This window comes from Pygocentrus nattereri, chromosome 26, assembly GCF_015220715.1.
Source record: "Pygocentrus nattereri isolate fPygNat1 chromosome 26, fPygNat1.pri, whole genome shotgun sequence".
Lineage (NCBI taxonomy): Eukaryota > Metazoa > Chordata > Actinopteri > Characiformes > Serrasalmidae > Pygocentrus > Pygocentrus nattereri.
The window spans coordinates 24502501-24528392 of record NC_051236.1 but is presented as its reverse complement, the minus strand read 5'-3'; the positions used below and the strand labels follow the sequence as shown (position 1 = coordinate 24528392).

The 25892-nt window shown below is 39.3% G+C and overlaps 1 protein-coding gene across 3 annotated transcripts in view; it reads right to left on the bottom strand.

The window, feature by feature from the left end:
- raver2 (ribonucleoprotein, PTB-binding 2) overlaps positions 1-25892 on the bottom strand; it is a 90947-nt gene that overhangs the window by 20110 nt on the left and 44945 nt on the right. For all 3 annotated transcript variants that reach the window (XM_017684588.2, XM_037534835.1, XM_017684586.2), the window contains exons 4-9: positions 17633-17824; positions 9727-9847; positions 9081-9160; positions 7914-8012; positions 3182-3293; positions 2000-2313 (exon numbers count right to left, since the gene is read on the bottom strand). In XM_017684588.2, the coding sequence (XP_017540077.1) occupies positions 2000-2313; positions 3182-3293; positions 7914-8012; positions 9081-9160; positions 9727-9847; positions 17633-17824 (918 nt within the window). The remainder of the gene's footprint in view (positions 1-1999; positions 2314-3181; positions 3294-7913; positions 8013-9080; positions 9161-9726; positions 9848-17632; positions 17825-25892) is intronic.

Genomic DNA, 25892 nt, shown 5'->3' with positions numbered 1-25892 from the left:
CATACCGAACAATATATAACATTTCCAGGCCTGTGCCAATAACAGAGTCCACTTAGGTAACTGAAAAAAATAGCCACAGTAAACGATCAAACAGTTCCCTACACTGAGGCAGCTGAGGAAGGAAACCCAGTGATAGCTTTTAAGTTGAGTCTTAATCTTCACAAATGAAAGAATATAATGAAGTGCCGCTTAGTGACAGCTGTGGTTGTAGTGTACTGTCATCTTTAATTTGTCCACAAAACTGTTATTAATCTAGTAAGAATGAACAGAACTGTTAATGTCATGCAAACTTTACCATCTCAGAGTTTGTGGCCACTTAGCTCGCCTTAGCCTTTTGGCTTCTTCTGTAGCTATTTCACCTGAGACTGTTTAAAATGACCCATTTCACCTGATCAGTGAGAGCTGAGATGCTTTTACTTATGTGTTTTTTCCAGGACAGGACAAGTCATTTTTCAGTCTGAAACCTGATGTGAAGATGTCCTAAGAGTCACGCTGTACCACTGCAACAGCTTTTTGTACAGGCGTGACATCTGTCTGCAGCACAGAGCGTGTCTCACAAGCGCAGCTGCATTTCTAGAACAAGATAATCTGTATTGGTACAATAAATGTGGTGTTAATGTGGGATGTCACATCACACATTGTTTAAAAGTTCAGTTTGAAACCGCTGTCTTTCTACGGTTTGCAGGAAATAAATCAATAAATGAACTTTTTAAAAAAACCTGGAGCTGCTACCAAGTTAACTTGATGAACCATCACTGGACACAGGGCTAGTTTTTCTCAGAGGAGAGATTCTTACCATTTTTTTCTTTGTTGAGCTGGATGGGCCTATGCTGGGAGAAGCTGATGTCAGTTTTTTTTTTCTCACCTATCAGGATTTCTGTCTGCTAACCCTGCCAGACCACCATCCTACATAAACCAAAGTCTCTTAAGTTGAGCCTTAGCAATAACTAATGCGCAAACTAGCAGGCTAGCATTTGAAAGATTTTCTAGGTTTGTTTATTTTAATTAGTTATCCTTTCCCTATATTCTTTATTTTTGAATGCTTTGTCGCCTATGACAGCCACCTAGCCACAATATTGTAACAGAAACATTATAAACAATGAGGACATAATTAATTGGTTGAAAAAAGAATGCGATAGCTCATAACATGAGTATATTACAGAAAGTCCCACCCTTTGATTAAAAGGCATAAACAGTGTGTGCTATTTTTGTCAGACGTAACCAAAGATTTCAAGTATGTTTTTAAATTTTAATGTAGCTTTTAGTTCCAGGTTTCTCCCTATTCAAAGATATAGGAGCCTGATCTTGTATGACTGGAAACAACAGTTCGGAAGCATTGCTACAATGGTCGCAGAGTGAACAGACTTACCTTTGACTGAAATTTAACAAAAGGTAAATGCACTGCTTTAACCACTTAACATTGGCAATTTAAACACAACTCTACCTCTATGATCTGTTATCTCACAGATTAAAAGTCCTACTTCTGCCATAATACAGAGCTGCTAGCATGGGATTGTTTATGTTGCCATAGCTTTGCCACAGCCCATCATGTAATCTGTAATATTTACACATTTTCTACTTGAAATATGGTTAGGATCATTGAGCCTCATTCACCAATATCTTCCTATCTTTTTTCTCAAATGTGTTCTTAAGAACGAACCGTCAGATTAATGCTGTGTTCTCAAACCACAGAAATGCTCACCGTTGTGCTTGAGTGCGCATAGATTCTGTTCTTACCTTTCAGTAAATCTGAATTGAAACAACACTGGTGAATGTCAAAATCTTCATGAAACTGCATAATTGGGCTTTAAGAGGAAATTACTTCTTAAGAATGGTTGGTGAATGAGGCCCATTAAAAACAAAAACTGTTCTTAATGATCATCAAGTCACATTAAGTATCTTTAATATCACTGAGAAATTTTAAATACCTGCAATAGAATTGACAAAACAAAAGACAAGCAAAAAATAGAGAAGCAAAAAGACTGAAGTACACACTCACTGTAACTGGAGCACTAGTCTCTGGTGAAGTACTGTGAGGGTTGAGCGGAGCTTTGTGAGCTGTGTTCCCCAATAAGGGCCCCAGGCCTGCTCTGGTTAACCCAGGAAAGAAGCTGTGTAGCTGAGCGTGAGCGTTAGCAGAGGCCCCTGTGGTTCCTGGAGGTGCAGGCTGCTTGTCTGGGGCAGCAGAGGTGGCTGGGATGCCATTCTGCTCAGTGCCCGAGCTGGTGTGAGAGCGGCCTGGGGTGTAACTCATCGCCCCCGCTATGGAGCCTCCGGCCTGGGATGTAATAGGAGTGGACTCCTGACCCAACTCTGACAAACAGGAGAGAAGAGTGAGACTAAGGTAATTACTGTGCATTCAGTTATCAATTTAAAGCAACACTTGTTGAATTTTTGCTCAATTCAAAGCAAAGCTGAAAAAATCTAAAGCTGATTTAAGTAGGAAAGCAGAACGACAGAATGAATTTTATTGGTATTTGCAGATAACGGTTTTAAAAGAGTCTTTAGAAAAGTTGTTGCATGAAATAGCTATAAATACTACCTGATGGCTGACACATCATGATGATGGTTTTTTGAGAAGGTTCTGGCTTAAAACATCTTTTTAAAATACATTAATGGCAGAGAGGTACATGCAGGGTGTAGTAGCGCAGGGTGCAGTGGTTCCCAAACAAAAATATTTTTTTAGATTTGCCACTATTTTACAAGATTACATACAAAAACTCAGAAATTAAAAATTATAATACCATTTTAACATGCACTGATTTTAAGATTTGTCCTTCTTTTACAAAGCTTCCATTTCAGACATGATGATTTACTAAAAAAATCATATGGACGGCCTGAAAAGAACCACGTTTTCTTTTGGTTCCTGTTAAGGACAACACTGCACTGACACTGAAATGGTAATGATCCTACACATGTACACACATTTCAAAGGTTTAATTTGCTTTAAAATATCAGATAATAGCACACGTACCCACACACACACTCGCATTGAATAACATCACAAAAGGAAAAAACACTGATTGAAGCAGCAGCCTCTAACTATTCATAATGGGTTTCTCAAACAGTGCAAAGATTTGCATTGCAAATGGATTTCTCTGAAGCAGCAGCACAGACCTCTGCACTATGGGTGCAGGGAGGGGGCCTGGCTGCCTACACAAGACCAGCGTACAAAACCCACCAGTGGGGGAATCTCCCAGCAGCCCCTTCGCCACAGGCACCGGAGCTGGCGCACGCAGACCAAGAATTTTATGGAGAAGTAACCGGGAGGGGTCACCTAAAAGACTGGGAATCTGGAGAGGAGGGGGGTGGGAATAAGGAGGGAGGAAAGAAAGAAAGTGGACAGTGGATAAGAATTCTGCATGCATACTTTCTAAGACTACACTCCACAAAATGGTTTTATATAATGCATTCTGTAAGTAACTGGAACATGGTAAAGTTTTTGTTGTTTTGGCTTAATACTTCAGCACATTGACTTTCAAATTAAGATTAAAGTGCAGAATGTCAGCCTTCTGCTGTATTTGACACATTCGTACCAGTGCAAAAAACACTACCATATCACTTCCATGTCAGAGTCACTGCAGTGCTTAGAAAGGTCCACCACTCTAACTGGACGGTGTAGAGAGGGGATAATAGTTATTCAGCTCTTATGCGCATTTATTTGGTAAGTGGACCCAATAAGATTGGCAATGTGTAGATACAAGGTAGATGTACTGAAAAGTAAACAGAAGTGAGCCAGCAAATGGAAGGTCATGGGTTCAAATCCCAAAACTGACTGAGTATTCCAGGTTGTTCCCTTGGGTGAGGCTCTTTTAATCTCCCACTAGCCCACTGGGCTGCTCCTCGACTGGGCATAGTTAGGCAGCAAAATAATCTCTCTCTCTTATAGAATCAATAAAACACATAACACAAAGAAGGCACTAACCATATGTGTTCAGCTCTACTAGAATTTTAGTCAAGACCTGGACACTTCCATTCAAAGGCAAGATCAACATTTGGTAGTGTTTGAGTCAAGTCCAAACCAAAACCAGAATAAAAAAAAAGGTGCAGTTTATGTTACATTCTTTATATATGGTAGATAACATAATGATGAAGTAAAAATAACAATTAAACTTGCTTTTCAATTAGCAGTCTCACTTCAATTTAGATTTTTGGAAGCAAACAAAGGTAAGTTAAAAGGCATTTCTCTGTCCTGTCTGCTGTTAATGTTAGGCTGTATAAAATAACAAAGAGAATGACCCGTTTTTCTCATTAGCCTATATTCATGCAGATTTTATGAATTATATATTTGATGTATTATGGATGTATTGACTGCAGGGCTGTTACGGTGGCAAATTTTCAACACAACATTTGCATACCATTGCGATATAAAAAAAAATGGTAAAATAAATAGGTCAATATATTTGCTTTAGGCTAAATTAGTTAAAGTTTGACCTTTATTTAAGTATGAAATATGCCAGAAGCCATGCAGCACAGCAGTGAAGTTAAACGTTTCTGTTTCACTTTTTACACCACTTACTCACATGGGTATGTTCTGAAATGTTGTAGGACTGTATTTTGTACCTGCTTCCAGAGGCAAGCGGCATGAAAAAGACTTGAGGCATAAAATTGAAATTTGTGTGGCGCATTATCACAGTGTGTGCAGCACATAGCTGGTATAAATGGGAGGGTGTAAATGAGCTTCAGTTCACAAAGCCATGTGCTAAATAGATAGATAGATAGATAGATAGATAGATAGATAGATAGATAGATAGATAGATAGATAGATAGATAGATAGATAGATAGATAGATAGATAGATAGATAGATAGATAGATAGATAGATAGATAGATAGATAGATAGATAGATAGATAGATAGATGTAAAAAAAAACTGTGGTCTTGAGACAAAGACTGGAGTCTATAATGCAACACATTACCCCTATTTCATGGGACCAAAATTAAACTGCATTTTGGCTAGCTGTGTGTTGTTGCATCATTAGTTTATACACCAGAGAGCTAACAAAAGGTCTGGCATTCCAGATGTATTTGCATCTGGAGCTCTGTTAATGCTGTCTCTCATTATGAGGTCTGATGAAGTCACAATGCCAGTAAATATTAAAGACAGAGCCAAACGAATACTTGTTAAAATCAACCGTCTGCTACATAGTAAATGAGCAAAAATGCAATAGCAAAGAACCTAGCAGACCCTGCAAGACCACAGCAGCGGATGCCCGAAGAATCACTTCAATCATGAAAAAACCTCTTCAGGATGTAGGCAGAGAAAAATATACCAACATGACATGAAAGTTCACTGCATGACCCAAACAACTAGTACGCCTCCAGAGGAGAAAGACCAAGTTACAGTTTGTTAAAAAGTGCATAAAAGATGACAGAGTTCTGGCTCAGAACAGATTAACACAGTGACGGAATGAGTAAAGTGCCCAAAAGGAAACATCTCATGTGCGAAACATGGGGGCATGGGCATGTATGGTTGCCAGTGGAACTGGCTCGCTGATGTGTGACTACTGACAACAGCAGCAGGCCGAGTCCTGAAGTATAGGGAAGCATTTTGTCTTCTCAGATCCAACCAAATGCTTCCTAAAAAGGAATGTTCTTGGCCAAGTCAATCACCCAAATTGAATCCCATTAAGCCGACGATTCACTTAGACAAGAATACAAACCTAAAAGCAGAAAAACCCCAAAACAAATTGAAACTGAAAACGACTGCATAATAGGACTGGCAGACCATCACCAGGGAGGATACCTAGTGCCTGCTAATGTCTAGGGTTTTCTGACTTCAGACAGCCATCAACTGCAAGATATTTGCAACCATTTAGACACAATCCCCAGGCACTAGAACATGGCCAAGAGCACCAGAATGTAACCAGGAATAATATTTTGATGTGTCAATTGTTGTTTCTTTTTAAATAATTACCATTTGTTAATTATATTTATGTTAATGTTATGTTAGCTAGTGATGAGATACTGATGTGAGGCAGAAGTCTAGCTAGCTAATGTTAGCCATTCCACAGTAATGAACGTGGGTTCAGTTTCAAATTTAGCAGAACCTGTTAGGCTTTGTTGGTTTAGGTCTGAGAGTTGTGGGTACGGGTTGGGTTCAGTGTTCAATTTCATGCCTGTGCAGACCTCTAATTTTTATATGATTTACCTAACATAGGTGTAAACAGAGCTGACTTTAACTTCAGAGTTATTAGTTCGTTGCAAATCTAATGTCAAAAGTTCAAGGTCAGAAATTATGTCACTAATTACTTGTCCATTTTTGACATTTTTCAGTTTTTGACAGAATTTGAAAACACTTGCGGCACTTACAATGTGCATAAATTTCATGATGAATGGGCCAAAAGAAACGGCTCAAAATGACTTGGAAAGACGTCTGGTTCCATGGACTTACATTAAAAGTAAAGTAGGTTTTTTTCTTCTCCTGTAAAGTTACCGTTTTGAAGATACAAGGTTTTCTTCCAAAAACAGTGGTATATAACTTTACCAGAGAAGAAAAAAAAACATTCTTAACTTTGAACAGAAGTCAATAGGACTATTTTTCCCAAGTAATTTTGCTGCATTTTCATTGCTCCATTCATCATGAAATATTAACAGAATGTAAGGGATATGGGAGGGCTAGCATTTTCAAATTCTGTAAATAGAACAACAACAACAAAAAAGGAGATACAAGCTTTTGTTCCAACACCAACAATTTGCTAAAAGATTACTATATCAGAAAACACTTGTAAAAAACATTCATTATTACTGCTCTATGAATCTGGGACAACTACTTGCGTGCAGTATGATACTGTCACAATGTAAAATTTGAAAGAGATACAAACTTAGGCATGCATATTACCCTGTGTTGCCTGCTCACACACTCCTGAGAGGGCATTAATGAGAGATACGCAGAGGATGTAGTACCAGCATTACAGCTGTATACATCATGTTTCTGCTTTCCCACATGCCTCCTCTGGGCAGAAGTCAACTGTTATTGTGTAATATCAAATAAAAGAATAATTTAGCCCGCAAGCTATCTGAGTAGTATGCAAGCTAAACAAAAAATAATGTCTTCCTGAGTGAAAGTCACAGCTTTCATTATGTAAAAAGAGGAACAGAACAAAGCAATCATTTCTTCTCAAGAGAAGCGGCTGCTGAATAATATGGTTGGCTTAAGATGAATGTAACACATCTACTTTTCAAGGAGATGCAGAAATACAGACACAGATACACACAGACACACACTTGTTACAGACAGTGAGGGTGCTTTCACACCGATCTTTTCTGGTCTGGACCTTTGGATTTTTTAGTTTGGTTTGATTCAACATAGCAGGTGCCCCAGACCACAGTGTGGACCAAAGGACCAAAATGTGGTACAACCAAAAGAGGTGATCTTGGTTCAAAATGAACCATGGTTCAGTTCATCCGTGAATAATTTTTTGGATGGCTTGGAAAAAGTACTAGGGTGAGCCAGGGTGGCACACGGGCAGGAAAAGAGACAATATTTAACTGTAACTTGGCCCAACAAAAAAGTCAAAATCAACTTGAAAAAAGCCCAAAAATGCTGAAACCTATACCTTATTTTCTGAGAGGATGAGATAAAAAGAGGATATTAATTTTCTCCATTCAAATGGTAAAGGCTACCACTGACTTGATAACACGCCAATGTCAGAAACACACTCCTCTACAAACCGATCAATGTTAAGTGTAGGGAGACGCAGCCCAAGTAGGTGATGACGACAGGACGTGTAATGCACAGTTCTTTAGTGCACTCACGAAATTGCAATGTGAAGCCAAAACTAAATGGATCCAATGTATACAATATAATAAAACAATGAACCCTGGTTCAGATCATGGTCTGAACTTTTAGGTATGAAAACACCTAGAAACACACGTTATCACACTACACACACTCACAGACACACACACTCACATTAGTAATGTGCTTGTCCTTAATGTGTAGAAGTTGCTGTTGGGCCATCTGCATGTGGAGAAGGTTCTGCAGAACCAGTCCGTTCCCCAGCATGGCATTCTGCAGGACAGAGAGAGGAGAAATGTCACAGTCAGTGCGTAAGAGTGTCTGCGTAAAAACTCATCAGAATGTAACTCCTGTTCCTGTGAATTCTGATTGTGCCACTTCCACTGCCTCCACATCCACAACACTCATGTTCCTGTGTGCCTTACCACAGAGTGAAAAAGAGACAGAGAGAGCGAAGCAGAGACAAAAAGGAAAAAAAACAAGAGGGAAAAAGAGCAAGAGAGAAAGACAGAGACAGAAAGAGGGAGTGTGAGGAAAGAGCGAGAGAGTAAACAAGAGACAGTAAAAGGAAAGGAAAAGGGGCAGAAAAAGAAAACGTGAGAGAAAGGCAGAGAAAAATTGAGAGAGAAGAGAGAGAAAGAAAGAGAACAAAGGAGAGGATAGATATGATGAGAAAGGGACAAATACTTAGTGAAAGAGAGACAAAAAGCAAAAGAAAGAAATAGAAATAGGGAAATAGCAAGAGAAAAAAGAAAGAGACTGAAATAGAAAGACTGGGAAAAACAGAGTGAGAGGAAACTGAATGGAGGATGGGGAAAGGAAGAGAGCTAGAGCTAGAGAGAATGTGAAAAAGTGAGAGAAGGCAACACAGAAACAATAATGTGATATAAAGAGAGAAAGAGAGAGGAGAGAGAAGATGACAGATAGGGAGAAATGGAGAGAATGAGAGAGAAAAAGAAATAGAAAGGAGGAGAGTGAGAGTATGTCACAAAGGGAGTGAGGGTGAGAGAGAGTAGAGACAGAGAAACAGATATAGAGAAAACAGCCAGAGAAAGAGGGAGGAGAGACAGGAGGATAGTGTGTGAGAGAGTGAAAGAGATACAGAGAAAACAGCCAGAGAAAGAGGGAGGAGAGAGGAGGATAACGTGTGAGAGAGTGAAACAGATACAGAGAAAACAGCCAGAGAAAGAGGGAGGAGAGAGGAGGATAATGTGTGAGAGAGTGAAACAGATATAGAGAAAAGCAGACGGAGAGAAAGAGGATAATGGAGAGAGAGTGAGAGAGGTAGAGAGAAACCGACAGAGAGAGGGAGAAATGTTAGTGTGGTGGAGAGTGAAATACCTGCTGTGCTTTTCCGAGTTGAAGCAGCGCTGCTGTCAGTGGCGGCCGGAGAAAGGGAACAGCGTGAGGACGAAACTTCCCTGAAGACGAAAAGAAAAAGATGGCAGTGTGGTGGAGACTCACCAGTGAGAAAGTAAAATAAGTGATTAAAAATAAAGACAAAAAAGGGGGTTGTGAAAGAACACAAAGAGCATGGGCAATGGAAGCGGTCTACACTCTCCTCATATCCAATTCCAGCGTGAGCACTAATGGCAACTTGTTCCAGAATAGGTGGAGAAGTTTAAGATTTAATCATGGGCTATATTTGGTAGGCTAATTGTGTGTTCTCCTTAAGCTCCAGCTTGCAGGCTTTCCGGAGCTCATTTATCCTCCAACCCAGTGAAAAGTTCATTTTAATATATGATTAGGTTTTCATCAGGAGAGGGACCTGGTCTGGGCTGCTGAACTGAAGATCAGCTTTTGATAGTGACCACTCATGAACGCTGTGTTATTAAGCTCTAGACTGAAATGCCTGCAATTGAGGCAAATTAAAAACTCACAACTGTTCTGTTTGCACAAATACTTTACAAAAGTGCTGCTGAATATTCAGTAGATCCTTTGCATAATGTGTTTAGAAACAATAAACAGGGTCAGCGTGTGTGTGTACCTCCTCGTTTGCCAGCGTGGTATGGTCTCATAAGCACCTGAAGGGCAGCTGGATTGGTCATGCTGTTGAGGAGCTGAGCCAGATTTGGCTCAGGCAGTAAACCCTTTTTATTGCTCAGCATCTATAAGAGAAAACACACACTCATGTCAGGGCCACAGACACATAATAGCTCCATTTTTATATTTTGTATTGAGATATTATCATCTAAGCTTTCATAAAACCCAGAAACAGAACTGCTCATTGTTTTTGGGTTCTTTGTATTTTCAGCATGTAAAGAAAAAGCTATGCACATAGCTTACATAGAGACCTTGAAAGCTACCACACTGCAAAAAAAAGGACAATCAAACGGATATTTGTCATCCCACTATATTTATATATAACTTCAATAGTAATATAGCCCAAGCAATATATCAGTATTGAGATCCCACAACTACAACTACATAACTACAATCACCACCTACTCATTTCTACCACATTAATAGAGGTTGAATTTATAAACTTGAACACATCATACATAACACTAACCTTAGTCATGGTTATATCTTTCTATGAAAATAAACTAATAGAAACCAACAAAACCACTAAAATTCTATAAGACCTATTTGTGAGTTCAGACCATGCCTTCAATGTGGTGGGCAGTATGTGGAAAGACTGACTGAGAGAGGGGAGAACTCTGAGAACTTGGGGTTGAGCTCTAGGCATCTTATGTCTGTAGCTAGAAGGTCAGACCCTCCCTCATAGCTGTAGCAGAACTGTTGTAGGATTGAGAAACATGGAGGAGATGGGGTGGTGATGGGAATTGTGAACACTTCGTCACAGGAACAGAAGGTGAGGATGTGAATTTATAGGGTTTTAAATTGGATGAAGGAGGGGTTTCAGGTATGTTCCTCACCCTAAACTAAACCCAATTATAACATAACTACATTATTATTAAAGACTGCAACACAAAGCTATGCAGGCCAGGATCATCAAATTTCGTCCCCTGGACACAAACATTTGGTGGGCCTCTACCTGGCTAACTTTTTGAGTGATCAGTTCATTTTCATGACATTACAGCAGATTACACAAAACCTATGCAGAATTATGATGGCAGCACACTAAATGTGCAGTTTATTCCAGCCAAGACAAAAAGTAGCAAGATTACTCACACATTAACGAGAGCACAGGTTCACATAATCCCAAAAACATCCTAAGATAAAGCATACTGCCATGGTGGGTGGGTGTAAAATGTTATTTTTTATTTATATCTTACCTCTCATGACAAATCACAGATCACTGCCACAGATGAGGCAACATTTTCTGTAATATGGGTGACGTTTTATATTTAACTCTGTCAAAGTTTCTGCTCTCACTTTTACAGATCCCTCAGGCGCATCTTTTGAATATCTGGTGCTTTAAATTCAAAGTACATTGAATGGAACTCTTGAAAGCTTGATCAAGGTAAAAGAGGATGGTGTAATGGTTGCCAAGGAGTGAAGGAGAAAATTAAGCGCATGTTTAGGACAGACATGGAGAGTGTATCAGGATTAAGAATGTCTGTAACACTATGACAAATTAGATCTTTTTTCTGCTGTGCTGCTAGTAAATTTCCCACCTCTACTTGCACGACGAGTCAAAACGGCTGTTTAGATTGTCTTGGTCACAAGGGCTCCCAAGTGGCTTGGGATACACATTGGAAAACACATTGGATAGTTCAGGTCTGATGCTATGGGACTAAAACAGTGTGTATCTGTCAAGAAGCCTTTCCCTAAGAAAAGGAAATAGACAAAAAAAAAAAGCTACTGGCATTCCCAAAACAATGGACTGGCTGCCCAGTCCAGACATCACTGAATGTGTTTGGGATTACTTGGACTGTAAGAAGCATAAAATACAACCCACCTCTAAGACTGAACTTTGGAGGCGCGGAAACATATGAGAAAGACTGAAAGCAGGTCTCCTTTCTACTTTTACTGCAGGGTGGTTTTGACTGGTAATTACATAAATGAAGTGTGGTCTCTGCACAGTGCTATATGTACACACATACACAAAGGATAACAGCTTCACAATGATTTGGTTGGTATTTTTAAAACCAACAATTAGCTGGCATAGCATTGTAGACAGTACTGAAATACAATACAAGCTGTTTCAGAATTCATGCAGAAGTGTTAGGGGCTAGAGTGTGTGTGTGAGTGTGAGTGTGTGTATGCATGTTGGCATGAATGGTAGAAGCTCTGATCTCCTCATTAGATCTGAGATGTCTGCAAGTAGAATGGCTTTCCTCCCAATCACACTGAAACTCCATCTGCTGTATACTGTACCCAAGGAGGCCTGTACACACACACACACACACACACTAGCCCCTAAAAGTCAGGCTTTTGAGTACTGCACACATATTATATTTCAGTACCATCTACAATCCTATGTCAGCTTATTGGCAAACACACTCACTCACAAGTATACTTGCACACACTTAAACACACACACACACACACACACACACACACACACACACATATACACACATACACACACACATACAGTGGTATGCAAAACTTTGGGCATCTCTGCTTAAAACAAGAGACACTTCTTCACACTTTAATGCACTATTATTGCATGTTACTGCAATTTGCTGAGTATTAGAAAAAAACAAAAAAACAAATGTGATCTGTGTTTAAGTTATGGCACATTTTATATCTAATTTTTTCCAATATGTTACATACTCAGACGCTCATTCTTGCTGGGGTTTGCACAAAAGACATTTTTGGTAGCAGCTGTAATAGTTAGAAACCTACATCCTAATGTAGTTGGGAGAGATGAGATAAGGGGGAAATGGCTCTATGGCTCATATGTACCTGGCAGTGTGAAGATAGAGCAACAGACAGATTCGAAACAGTGGACCATGAACCACACAGTATGACTCTTAGACATTCTAGCTGTTGCTCTAAACCCCCCTATAAATACCCTCATTACCAGTCACATCTGCAGACTGCATCTGTAGCGTGGCGAAAATTTTTTATCATTTTTCAACATTACACAAATAGACAAAAAGCACCAGCTGGACTGAGTTCTACTAACCATAACGAGGAATTCCTAGGGACTCCCCAATCAAGTCCAGTTGTTGTTTTTTTTGCACCCAACCGTGATCCGGTCCTTTGAAACTTAATAATAATTAAATAATAATACAGCTGCACAAAGTAACCATACAGTACATTAAAGATAGTAAAACTTTACATACCATAGACTGTCAATTACTTTACAATGTAGGATGTGCATAGTGGAACACACTCTAAACTGATGTTTTTTGTACACACTAATAAGAGGTTGGGGTCGATACCAATATTCAATACTTGTATATTTACTAAATGTAAAAAATCTGGACAAAATACACCTGGATTAGCATTACAGAGAAATACAAATTTAATCTCTATAGGAATGCAGATACTGTAAAATTCAGATATTTTAGCATAGTAACCCAGCATCACCTAAACGCTCTGCTTTTCCACAAGAAAAGACATGGCATAATTAAAGATAGGTTTGAAATATCTGTCAAATCTAAATATCTGTTCCATGCTGATTTAAAAAAAGCAATTATCTGCTGATACCAACATGATTCTGAAGCCATTGTGCATCTCTAGTTCATTTGAAACTACAACTTAAAATATTCAAGTTCATGTATCATGAGAGAATTATTCCTTCCTCTCAGCTCTGAATGTGCTGCTATAAGTATTGCTAAGTTTGTAATACCTACATACTTCAATGTTACCTGTGTTTTGACAAAAGACTGCAGTCAAAACATTGCCCGTGCAGACATCACAAGGTTTATTTTCCACTTTAAAACAGTCCTACGCCACATAAATTTAGTCTGATTGTAAACTTAGATACTAGTTTTGGATACCTATACAACAGTGGAATAAATGGAGTACAGTGGGGTGAAAGAGCCTTAACAAAAGATCAGAATTTGCTCAAACGTCCTCAATAACACCAAAGTCTTCCTTTTTTATTGTCTAGCTTTCACATCCATAAATAGCCGCAGCAAAGACCACAGCCTGGACAATTCTGATCTTTGTTTGCAGAGACACAATATTACATCTGAAGATTTTTTCAAGCCCTTTATCTTTGTCCTGCCAAATGCGAATCTGTTGTTTTTCTTCACTGATGGGTCCTTTGTTGTTCCACCATTTCTACATTTTCACCATCAATGTTAAAGGTAAGAGTCTTTCCTGTTATCAAAAACATGGTTTCCTTCATATTGAGATGAAGTCCTTATAAGAACTTTAAGATCTTTGTCATTTTCCACTATGAGTCTCATCCCATCTACATACTGAAGGTTACTGATGTTTCTTTCACCAGTATTAATGCTCTCATTAAACGCTCAGCATAGTGATTGAAGAAGTGTAGCAATACTGGGCAGCCTGGTCTTATTTCTTTACTAATGTGGAATCAATATATTCATTTAAAGTCAGTGTAAAGCAGAAAAAATAAATAATATGTCCTGAATGTGTCACACCACAGAAATGTGCAATTGACCCCCAGCCAAAAAAAAAAATCACCATATATCTACAATTAACTTTCAAAATCGCAAAATAAATAAATAATAATGGCATTCTCTGAATCGCTGGGGGGGCGCATCTGCTGAAGGTGCTGAAACCACAGCCACTCACAGGAAAGGTACAGCCTCTCTTCAGCTTTGTATACGCCACAAGATTTACGGTGGAACAGGAAAATTCAAAAAGAAAGCTGACTTCAGCTTCGTATTGGCCAGAATGTAACTGCTGCACCATTTAAGGTGGAACATCTGAACAAAAGCTGGCAAACAGAAAACTGACTTCAGCTTCATACCAAAGTTAGCAAATCCATTAGCTTTGAAATGAAGCCGCTAGTAGCAATTCAGCTGACACAAACACACAGAATTCACTCCGTCTACAGCTGTAAATAATGGGCACTGCTTCTTGAATGAAGTGTATTACCATTAAAGGGTTGCGACAGTGCCTGGATCGGGACATCTCTACCCACAGCTGAAGAGGGCTACAGATGCTAAAGCAGCAGCGAAGTCCTCCTGCCCTTTTTATAGCTAATTGTATGTGATAGACATATCCAGTGGCCATGCATACGCTCTTCCTGTATCATAACAGCTCTCAGTTAGTGAGGAGTGAGCAGAGCCAGTGGAGACACCTGCTAGTCCCCAGGCAGCTCCAATTTTGCTCTGCCATGAAAACACAGTGAAGTCAAACACTGGCAGGGGCTTTCGCATCAGCCCCAGGCTGAGGCTCCGCTACAGTGAGGCTTGCGCCCCCTCAGACTGAGTATCTGCAAATCTGTGTGTGTGTGTGTGTGTGTGTGTGTGTGCGTGCGTGTGTGTGTGTGTGTGTGTGTGAGAGAGATTCAGTGAAATGCAGGCACATTTGTCATTTGAGCAGAGTGCTGCTTGTGGCTTGGAGGGGTAGGTCTGCAGAGAAATGTCAACTTGCATTCATCTTGCTGGGTTTGACATGTTTCATGGAGTAGGGGAGATGGATGGCAGGGTTTACAGCAGGAAGAGAATGCAGCAGGCGAAAAAGATGGGCTGTGAGGGAAAAGATGAGGAAAAGATTGAGGGCAGGAGAGCAGAAGGGAGAACAGAGGAGGGGAGGAGGATGTATGTACTTCTTTTCTAAAGGAAAAATCGTTAAATGGAAAATGAAACAAGACCCCTGAGATATTTACTTCCCTGCTTTGCGGCTCCTCCGTCAATGCTAAATCAACGCAGGCCCTCATGTAGTGACATCTAAAAAAACAGCATAACTGCCTACACAGCCATGTCCAAAAAAAGGGGAAGATGGAATAAAGAAAGTTCGATAAACACAATTAAGCGCATTGATTTGAGAAGAAAGGCGACCTATTTGGATCGGTGGGAAAATAAAACCCATGCCTGACACAAATCCGCCGAGACCACTATCTGGGAACATACAGAAACGTGCGAGCGTGTGGGCGTGTGTGAGTGGGCTCCTTTCTGTTCATTGGTCCCTTGAACAATGAAAGTAACACTTTTCTAAGAAAACGCTCCAAAAAACATCATGCTATGGCAGGTGGGAGTCCTGAGTGAGTGCGTATATGTTTCGTAGAATGTTTAACACCATCAATGAGGTTGAGATCGGCTCCTGGTCTTGCTGCTTTGGCTGATGCTATTGCAGATTAGCCTGGTGCATGGTTTCCACCTTATCAGTCCCACATCTCTAAAATAGCAGCCTGCTTTATTTCCAGCCTGGGAAATGCAGCGGAGAGGACTATGTCTGCAACAGAACAGTGTGTGAATACTGTAATTAAAGTGCCACTGCCTCTGCCTCGCCCTCACATCTTTTGGGCTGTGTGTGTGTGTGTGTGTGTGTGTGTGTGTGTGTGTGTGTGTGTTAGGGTTCTTTGTGGTTTTTTTTTCTGCTCTATCTTGAAAAGGTAAATAAATTTACTACAGGTTTTCTGTGTTTGTTAGTCAGGGTATGTGTTTGTATTTGGGCAGTAAATGCATTTCTGCTCAAAAACACGATGTAAGATTAAACTTAATAAAACAAACCCAAAAACAGACTTTAATCAATTACAAAGTAACATTAATATAATCAAATCAAAGTTATTATTTAGTAATGTTACTGATATTTCATGAGCTAGGTCTTCTTCTTCTCAGTGTTGGTTTTAGTCAATTTCACCACTAGCATATGTGATTTCAAATCAAACTTTCAAAATTTTTTATTTGCCCCAGATATAGTCAATGTAAGCATGTAATTTAGTTTTAGTTTTATTTTTCACTTAATGAAGCACTGATTAACCAAACCTACTACTGGATGACTGATAATGGATAATTGGCAGCCCTGAAGAGAGGCCTGAGAATGGTTACAGGGCTCATATAATTTTCATCACTTTTTACAGTCAAGTGTTTGATGCAGCATGTGAGCACTGTTTTTATCCTGCATACACACCACCAACAATTAAAAACGATTAAAACTATGACAACGAAACTTCAGTGAAGCGATAGCTTACCATAGCCGATCACTGTGAAGAAAACCCGTGTTATAAGTTAACTCTTTAATTAAACGGACAATAACATACATGTAGAATATGTTAGGATGGTAAATTATTAGCCTGTTAAACCTTTCTGGTCAGCTTGAGCATAGATTGCATAAAAAAAATTGAGTGAACGTTTATGAATGTGTTTTGATATCCACATCCAAATATATTTGTCTCAAGTGATGCCAGGTACTAAATACAGCCTAACCTGGCAAATGGCTAGGTTATTCTAGCTCCCATGCTTTTAACAATGTAGTCTGTATGACCACACAATCCAGTTGAACTTGCTACCTGTCTGCTTTCTAAAAGCCCACCAGTGATCAGTCGAAGCAATTGCAGTTTTATCCTGCAGTGTGCCTACAGGATAAATGTTTGCCATTAATTTGCCAATCCATATGGTCCATATACAGAAACTGAGCTGCATAAACTGCCTGTTTTGAATTCACTGTTTCTGTGATGTTAAGAAAATAAGCATATTTACATATATTTACATAGCACCACCCATTCACAATAAGGTTATAAACTGTGTTTCAGCCTAGACTGCTTTTTGAATGAGGCACAATAAAGGGAAGACAATCAGCGGAGAAATCATTTACAAACAGAAGTCTTAAAAGAACATTAACAACAACAGCACGTTTAATTTTAGGGGATGAAGAGAAGCTGGAAATGGTCATGTAAAAATAAATTATGACTATTTGATAAATAATATAGAATTAAGCTAACACAGTGACAAAATCATAGTTAATTGTAATAATGCTCGTTTGTATTTATCCTAATGTCAGTGGTTTTCTATGTGTATAATTGCGTGCTGCATAGATTAATACATTTATCTGTCATTTTGTCAGGTGGTCTACAAGTTTTGCACAGTATTCCGTGTGTGTGTGTTGCTTACCACTCCTTGAGCAGCGATGAGTGCAGCAAGTGTGCTCCGGCCGGCTGTTCCTGGGCTGCACAGAGAGAGGCGGATCTCGTGGCCCTGGATGATGTGTCGGTCCATCTCCAGCAGCATGGCCTCTGCCTGCTCTGCTGTTTCATACTCCACCACCGCAAACCCCCGCACTGGACTGCTCTCATCCTGTGCCAGCTACAACACACAAACGCACAGGGACATGGTCACCATTTCACATTTAGTACATTCACACAGTAGCACATAGTACTTTTAACCCTCAGAAGCATGTTGCAATTGTACAGGAATTATTTCTCTCTTGTAGATCACTGGAATAAACAGAGAAATGCTGCTGAAACGGAGGATGTGAAACATACAATCAATGCCACTTTTATAAGCAGAAAAGCAGGTATTTTTGACGTCAAACAAAAAAAAAAGTGTAAACTCGAACCGGATGATGGAGAACATGATCCGAATGCAAATGTAATTTATTATGTAGCTATGCAATTAATCATGTTTAATATACTTTGCTTTACTAACTTTAAGTAACTTTACATACGTTAAGTAATCTACCAAGTATCGGCAGATAAATGGTCCTTTTTTATCAGAACAAAAACTTGAAAACAGTCACTGAAGGTGTCTCTCATATTGTATGTAGAGCAGCAAAAAAGCCACTAGCAAGTCTGGACCACAGGACATGCTATGACTCCAAATTCATCAAGTTAGCCACAACAGCATGTCACATGATTAGAAGAGGAAAAAGTGGACTGGAACTTGGTAGTCAGTACTGCACCAGCATGGCTTGAAAGGTAAGGTAATATTTACTAACTTGCATGCAAATACTATGATAAGATTGTCAAGATCCTTCAAAGCATCAATGGAAGCCACTGTGTTTGTTTTCCAATCTGGAATTCTAGCTTTTTGAAGAGCCAAATTTTAAAAATGACATTGCTTGACAAGAATAAATAACTGTAACTAAATATATTAGCTTACACTTGTTTTTGTATATTTAAATAATGCTTTGAAATACAAAGGTTTGTTTGGGACAGTAGAAATATGGTTTCGAACAGTGAACATTCAGGTCAAGCTGAAAAAAAGTTAACGTTGAAACCTGTGTATGGGTTTAACCATTGGCATCTGTTATCATAATTAGCCCAAAACTCCCACATCAGTGCATAATAATATGTAATTTACTTCACATACTATTAGGCTCTTCTGTAAATTTGCCAGTTTTGCAAGCTAAGCTAATTTTCAACTTTAGTCCAGGGAATGTACAACCAAGAAATTATATAAAATTATATAAAACAGGAATCATGCATATGTATGTAAAATATGCAATCACAGTTAAATAGTAATACAGCATAGCAAAACAACAATAAAACTCTAGACTTCTAAAGCTTAAGCTGTTCAAACTCCCTGCTTAGAACAATTACAACTGTCATAACAAAAAACATGATTTCTGGGTTTTGTGCTGTAAACTGACTTAATTTATGGTTGTCACAAATGTAGGTGTATGAAACGGCACCATACTGATCGGGCGACACTATTTTCAGATGTGGAAGAAAAACTTGATTTGAATATCATTTCTGGTTGGAAAAGCACCCTGAAGACTCTTCAGAAGGAACGTTGCCCTGTCATTAGGATTTATGAGCCTGTCATCAGAACTTATGTGTATACACTGATGTGTAGTGATGCTTCAGAAGCTTTAAACGTTTTATGCATTTCCGGCTACAGAACAGCTGATTTTAAGCATTACTAGCTGGGACGATCTACAGAGAAAGGCTCGACTGAGTTAATGAACACAGCCGCGAACACTGACTTGACGTTGTCATTTCTACCCATGACCAGATCTAAAACGAGACTTCCTGTCTGCCAGAGCATGCTCTGGTTCTAGGAAGTAAATCAAATCCTTGTTACTCACCCTTTCCATGGCTCCTGATAGGGCAGAGCCTTGGCCTGTACTGATAGGGCTCAGATTTGGACAGTGAAGGATTAGCGTAACATGAAGCATAATAATCACTGATATTTGCATGGCAACCACATCCACAGGGTGGACTAAAGTAGTGCTGGGTGATATATTGGTATGCAGGATATGGTGTCGCATAACAGCACTGATTTTTTAAAATTATCTTTGTATTAATACAACCCCATTTCCAAAAAAATTTGGGACGCTGTGCAAAATGTAAATAAAAACAAACCGCAATGATGTGCAGATCATTTAAACCCTATATTTAAATAGTAAAAAGACAACAAATCAAATGTTGAAACTGAGTTTTATTTGTTTTATTTTTCTTTATTTAGTTGATTTTTTTTTGTTTGTTTTTTTTAAATATGTGCCAGAAATAAAATAGAAAAGAAACAGCATAGAATAGCAAAGAACTTTTGCTTTTCTTCATCAGTAAACTTAAAAAGATTCAGAAACCTTTGAGATATCTTTGTATGTAAGTGACAAGGCCAAAAACCAGACATGATTCTGTAGAAGAAATCACTGCATGGGCTCAGAAACACGTCTGAAAACCACTGTCTGTGAAAACAGTTCATTGTTATATCCACAAATGCAAGTTAAAACTCTAAAATGTGAAGAAGAAACAACATATAAACAGAATCCAGAAATGCTGCCACTTGCTCTGCACCCAAGCCCAATGGGCCCGAGCTCATTTAAAATGGACTGAGGCGAAGTGGAAAAGTAGTGGTTTGACGAATCAAGGTGGTCCGACGAATCAACATTCAAAATTATTTTTGGAATTCACGGACACTGTTTGACCACTCAGCTTGTTATCAGCGCACAGTTCAAAAGCCAGTATTCATGATGGTATAGGGAACATTAGTGTACATGGCATAGGTGATGTGTATGGGTGATGAGGGCACCACAATATATATATGTTTTGGCAACATATGCTGCCATCCAGATGACGTCTTTTTCAGGGAAGGCCTTGATTATTTCAGCAAGACAATGTCAAGCCACATTCTGCATGTATTATAACAGCAAAGCTCCATATTAAGAGTCTGGGTGCTAAACTGGCCTGCCTGCTGACCAGACCCATCACCACTGAAAACTTCTGGTGCATTATGAAATGAAAAATACGACAAAAGAGACCCCGAACTGATGAGCAGCTGAAATCCTGTATCAAACAAGAATGAGAAAATATTTCACTTTCAAAACTACTGAAGTTGGTCTCTTCAGTTCCCAAACACTTACATAGTGTTGTTAAAAGAAGAGGTGATGAAACACAATGGTAAACATGTGTTATAGGCATCAAATTCAAAACGTCCATATATTTTTCTAAAAACAATAATAATTCCCAGTTTCAACATTTGATGTATTTGTAGTACTGTCCTTTAAAAATATGGTTTACATTTTGATTTGTGTATCACTGCTTTCTATTTATGTTTACATTCTGCACAGTGTCCCAGCTTTTTTTGAAATGGGGTTGTATTAAAAGATGAAAGTTTGTTTTTTTTTCAGATTGTTTTTAACAATTTAAAATTAAATTTTAACAATCTGTTGTTTTTGTGGAGGTTTGCACTGGAGAGGAGAGGAATGAAGGTCAGTAGAGACAAGACTGAATACATGTGTGTGAAAGAGAGGGAGGCAGGTGGAAAGGTGAAGATGCAAGGAGTAGAGGTCGTAAAGCTGGATGACTTCAAATATCTTGGGTCAACTATCCCGAGCAATGGACAGTGCAAAAAAGAGGTGAGGAAGAGGGTGCAGGCAGGATGGAGTGGGTGGAGACGGGTGTCAGGGCTGATGTGTGACAGAAGGATAGCAGCAAGAGTGAAAGGGAAGGTTTACAAGACAGTAGTGCATCCTGCTATGATGTATGGTTTGGAGACTGTGGCTCTGTCTAAAAGACAGGAGGCTGAGCTGGAGGTGGCGGAGATGAAGATGCTAAGATTTTCGTTGGGAGTGACAAAGCTGGACAAGATTAGAAATGAGCAGATCAGAGGGACAGTGAAGGTGGAGCAGTTTGGAGATAAAGCCAGAGAGGCCAGGTTGAGATGGTTTGGACATGTGTTGAGGAGGAATAGTGGATATATTGGGCAAAGAATGTTGGAGATGGAGCTGCTGGGTAGAAGGAGAAGAGGTAGACCTCAGAGAAGGTTTCTGGATGTAGCGAAGGTGGAAATGGAAATGGTTGGTGTAAAAGTAGAGGAGGCAGTGGATAGGGCAAGATGGAGGCAGATGATCCGCTGTGGCGACCCCTAAAGGGAGCAGCCGAAAGAAGAAGAAGAATTACTCAATTTCCACAATTTACCCCTTGTTCGGTGTCTTAAGTTTGCTTCAGTAATAATAAAACCATAGACTTCTAGTAGTTTGTTCTAAAGATAAGAGGGTAATGTAGCTAAAAGGTGAAGGTCCCAGAACAAGATTAAGTCTATGCACAGACTAAAAAGAATTTCCAACTGTGATTTACCTTTCGGCCTAGCAATTTAGTCCTAAAATAAGACTGGGCTAAATCCACACTGGAGTAACGGGCCCTATGTTACCCAAATGTCTGTGTGACATACACTAGTGTTCAAAGATTCACCTTATTAACTGTATTTATTACACTGTAATTATCTTTTTAAATTATTTTTTGTCACATTATCTGCCTTAATATTTAATCTTCACTTCTGGATATTAATTTTATTATATTCTCAATGCTATACAGCTTTTAAGAATTTAGAGCAATTTCAGAATCCTCATCATTCTGGACACGTCATTAATTTTTATTCTGCAGCTTCTTAGTGCTCTACTTAAGCAATAGAATATGAGAGGAAGGCGAAATAAATCAATTTAGCCGTGAACGTGGCATTTAATATGTTTTAATGTTACCAATTCCCTCTGCCAAATTATAGTTCCTTAACAAGCCGTTTGTTGCTCACACCAGCGAACTCCGTTCACTTGCTGCACAGCCAGCAGTTTCCATCTTCAGAGTCTGACCAAATCAGACTGAGCCATAAAACTGACGCAATATCAAGTTAAGCTCAGTTTTGCCAGTTTTTCTACCTCAATATTAATGTTGTTTTGTTCCAGTCTGTAAAGCATCTTACAGCCCATTTTGTTTGGCGAATGGTATTGGGTTCATTTCTGGCTGATTCCAGCTTGTATAGGTGTTCTTCTGTCACAGCTGATGACTGAGAAGCTTGCTCAGTGGTGATGATGGGTCAAATGTGATCGTCGCAGTATCCATTTTCTTTTTGTGTGCAAAGTAAGAAGTAAAAATGGTCTAATGGCTCGAGCGTCTCTTACAGCTGTCAAAGTCATTGCTTATATACAGTGTGAAAAAAATGTGATGCTATTTCTCCATAACAGCGCATTTTTTCACAAACTCTTCGGAACCAATCAGCTTCTGTGGTCGAACTAACTGTTGTATAATTATAATTATGAATCACAGTTATAGCACTACACTCATTTTTACATGTGTCTGTAACCAGATTGGTTTAATACTGTGCAAAACTAAAGAAGCAAGCGTTGCACTTCAAAACATTTTTGGTCGATCATCTAATAATGATCGTATGTAGACAGGCAGGTAGGTAGGTAGGCAGGTAGGTAGATACATAGATACTTTATTGATCCAGAAGGAAATTTAGCAATAGCACCAGTACAAAACTAAATGCCTCCAGAAGCTCACATTAACAGACTGTTCTCATCTTGTGCCAGCAGTAATAGTAGGTGTGCTGAGTGGTAAATGAACTTACACAATAACAGACACACCCAAATACCTTAACCTGCACATACAATCTCAAACTCCCTTCATAATTACCAAGCAGTGCTTCTCAGCGCTACAGTCCTGCTGGAGCCCACACTGGGAATCGACAACATTTACAAGGTGAACTCCAATATTCACACGTACACAAACACCAACACCCACACACACCATCCAGATGTGTCGGAGTGCTTTTGCCTTTCATCTGTGTGCGTCATGCCTTTGACGTTGCCACCAGGGAGTCCATTCGCACTCAGGAGAAGAAGAGGGAGAGAGAGGGAGAGGCAGAGAGAAAGAGAGAGAGCGAGCTCTACTATCAAAGTCCCTTCAGCTACTTTCTCTTCCTCATGCCTCCTCGGGTTCATTTCAGCAGCTAATTACTTTCAGGCCTGCTCTCTGGACACCCACAGCCTTTAATTATTCTGCAAAGAATAAAACAAACCCCAAAAATAGGTCAAATATAACAATATCTTGAAGTGACCACAGCCGTTATTGTGAATTACTAGGAATTATTCTACTTAGATAAATTATTTGCTATTTTATCAGGCAAAACATAGTATTTAAACATTTTTAACTGATTAGGTGTAGCAATCTTCATCGACCAGACTGAAACATTAATCTCTAGAGTAAATAACAAAAATAACCAGAAAGAATAAATTTACAAGAGGTTCTGTAAAAACACAGCGCTCTCTGCTGCTACAATGTTCCAGCCATGAGGTCTCCGTAACAATGTGTCAAAATGCAGGAATTCAGGCAAGATTTGACTAATGTAATGTGAAATACAGTGGCTTAGACAATGTATTATACACTGAAACCGGAATTAATGGTAATAATTACAGAAGAAGATATATATTTCTAGCCTTGTCATATGCGCACTACACTTCCAATATGCAACGTTTCCATCACACAGGCCATACTGTGGCAATGTATGCAGAAACCCACCGAAGTATATTTTACCACTTTAAAAAAAGTTTAGCATTTATATTCATCCGCTTCAAAAACACATGCTTTGAATTTGACCGCTACATGGACGCAGTTTGGGTCAGGGGAGGAGGAGAGTGAGGGAGAGTGTGAAGGATTAAAGTTAACTAGCTGCTACACGTAACTAGCAAAGTTCTCCTTGCTGAATTTGCCTTGTCTTTGTTTGTAAGAATGCCTAGCTGCACGTACGCTACTGATTTATCTAATTCTATTTAACAGACGAGTACTGCGAGTACTAAAATATTTAATAAGAAGCCCGGCAAGGACGAGGAGAGACGCATAGCACAGGTATCTTGACGTATGCGACTTCACAGAGAACCACTTTGCAGCCTTTAAGCTAGCTTAAACCTTACCGAAAAACAGCCAGTCATACCAAACGGTCATACCTTAGAGGAGTGCAGTTTGGTCATTTCAGGGGTCGATATTTGAGTAAAAGACAGTATTTGTGTCTAACTCACACATTCGTTGTCAACATGTTTATGCTTTAAACTACGTGTCTCCTCCTCGCCTCAACGCCAAAGTATATTTCCAATGTGTTAAAATGCAAAAAATCTAACCATTAGTACCATATTCTTGTTTTAATGCCAAAAAATGTATCATTCAGATCAGATTCTATATTGGTGCATCTTTAGAAATGACTGAATAAATGATGGATTCCCTCAAATGTGTCATGAACTTGAATTTTCAGCTCTGGCAGCCACTGAACACTCATGGACAGAAGCACTCCTGCAACCCAGAGAGAAAGGCAGACAGAGAGGCGTTTTAGCTGAAGGCAGAATGCTAGAGTTCAGACAGAGAGTCAGTTTCTTTCCCCCAGGAGAGCGAGGGAGTGAGGGAGGGGGGAAATGGATGGTGAGGAAGCATTGATTGGCCATCGGCATTTGGTGCTATGGAACTGAAAGAGAGAGAGAAAGATAGAGAGAGAGAGAGAGAGAGAGAGAGAGAGAGAGAGAGACAGAGAGAGAGAGAGACAGAGAAATGAAATGACAGAGAGCTAAAAGAAAGAAGGAAGTGAGGGAGAGCAGAAGCAGGAGTAAAGTAAGGTTTTGCAGATATGGCATGATGTAACTTCTTTTCTGATGCCGGTATTAAAACGATAGCGGCAGATACCAGCTTTACTACGCTTTAAAATGAGCTAAATACTTCACTTAAGATGAGCATCTAAAAATAGGCTGTCGTACTGAAACTACTCAAACACTCTACTACCCCTACAGGAAGAACTACACAGCTAAGAACATCACATCTCATAATGTGAGTGGCTGCTCTCTAAAGACAGATTACAAGTCAGATTAATTTCTGTTTCGCCTCTCATTCTTGCTCCAGCATTTTTGCTGATATTGGCCTGATATTGATAGTTGGTATTAGATCAGTACCATCTCGTTTTAGGGGCAACTGTGTAGAGAGTCCCCCGCAGTGTGTGTGCGTGTGTGTGTGTGTGTGTGTTGCGTGTGTGCGTGTGTACATATAACAGTGGGAAATTGGAAAAATATAACCTCACTACTACATCAAGACATTTTCACATTACACAATATGTGTCACTGGTGATTATGGTTGGGCAGTATGACAGTAATACTGTCTACAGCAATATGTAAAAA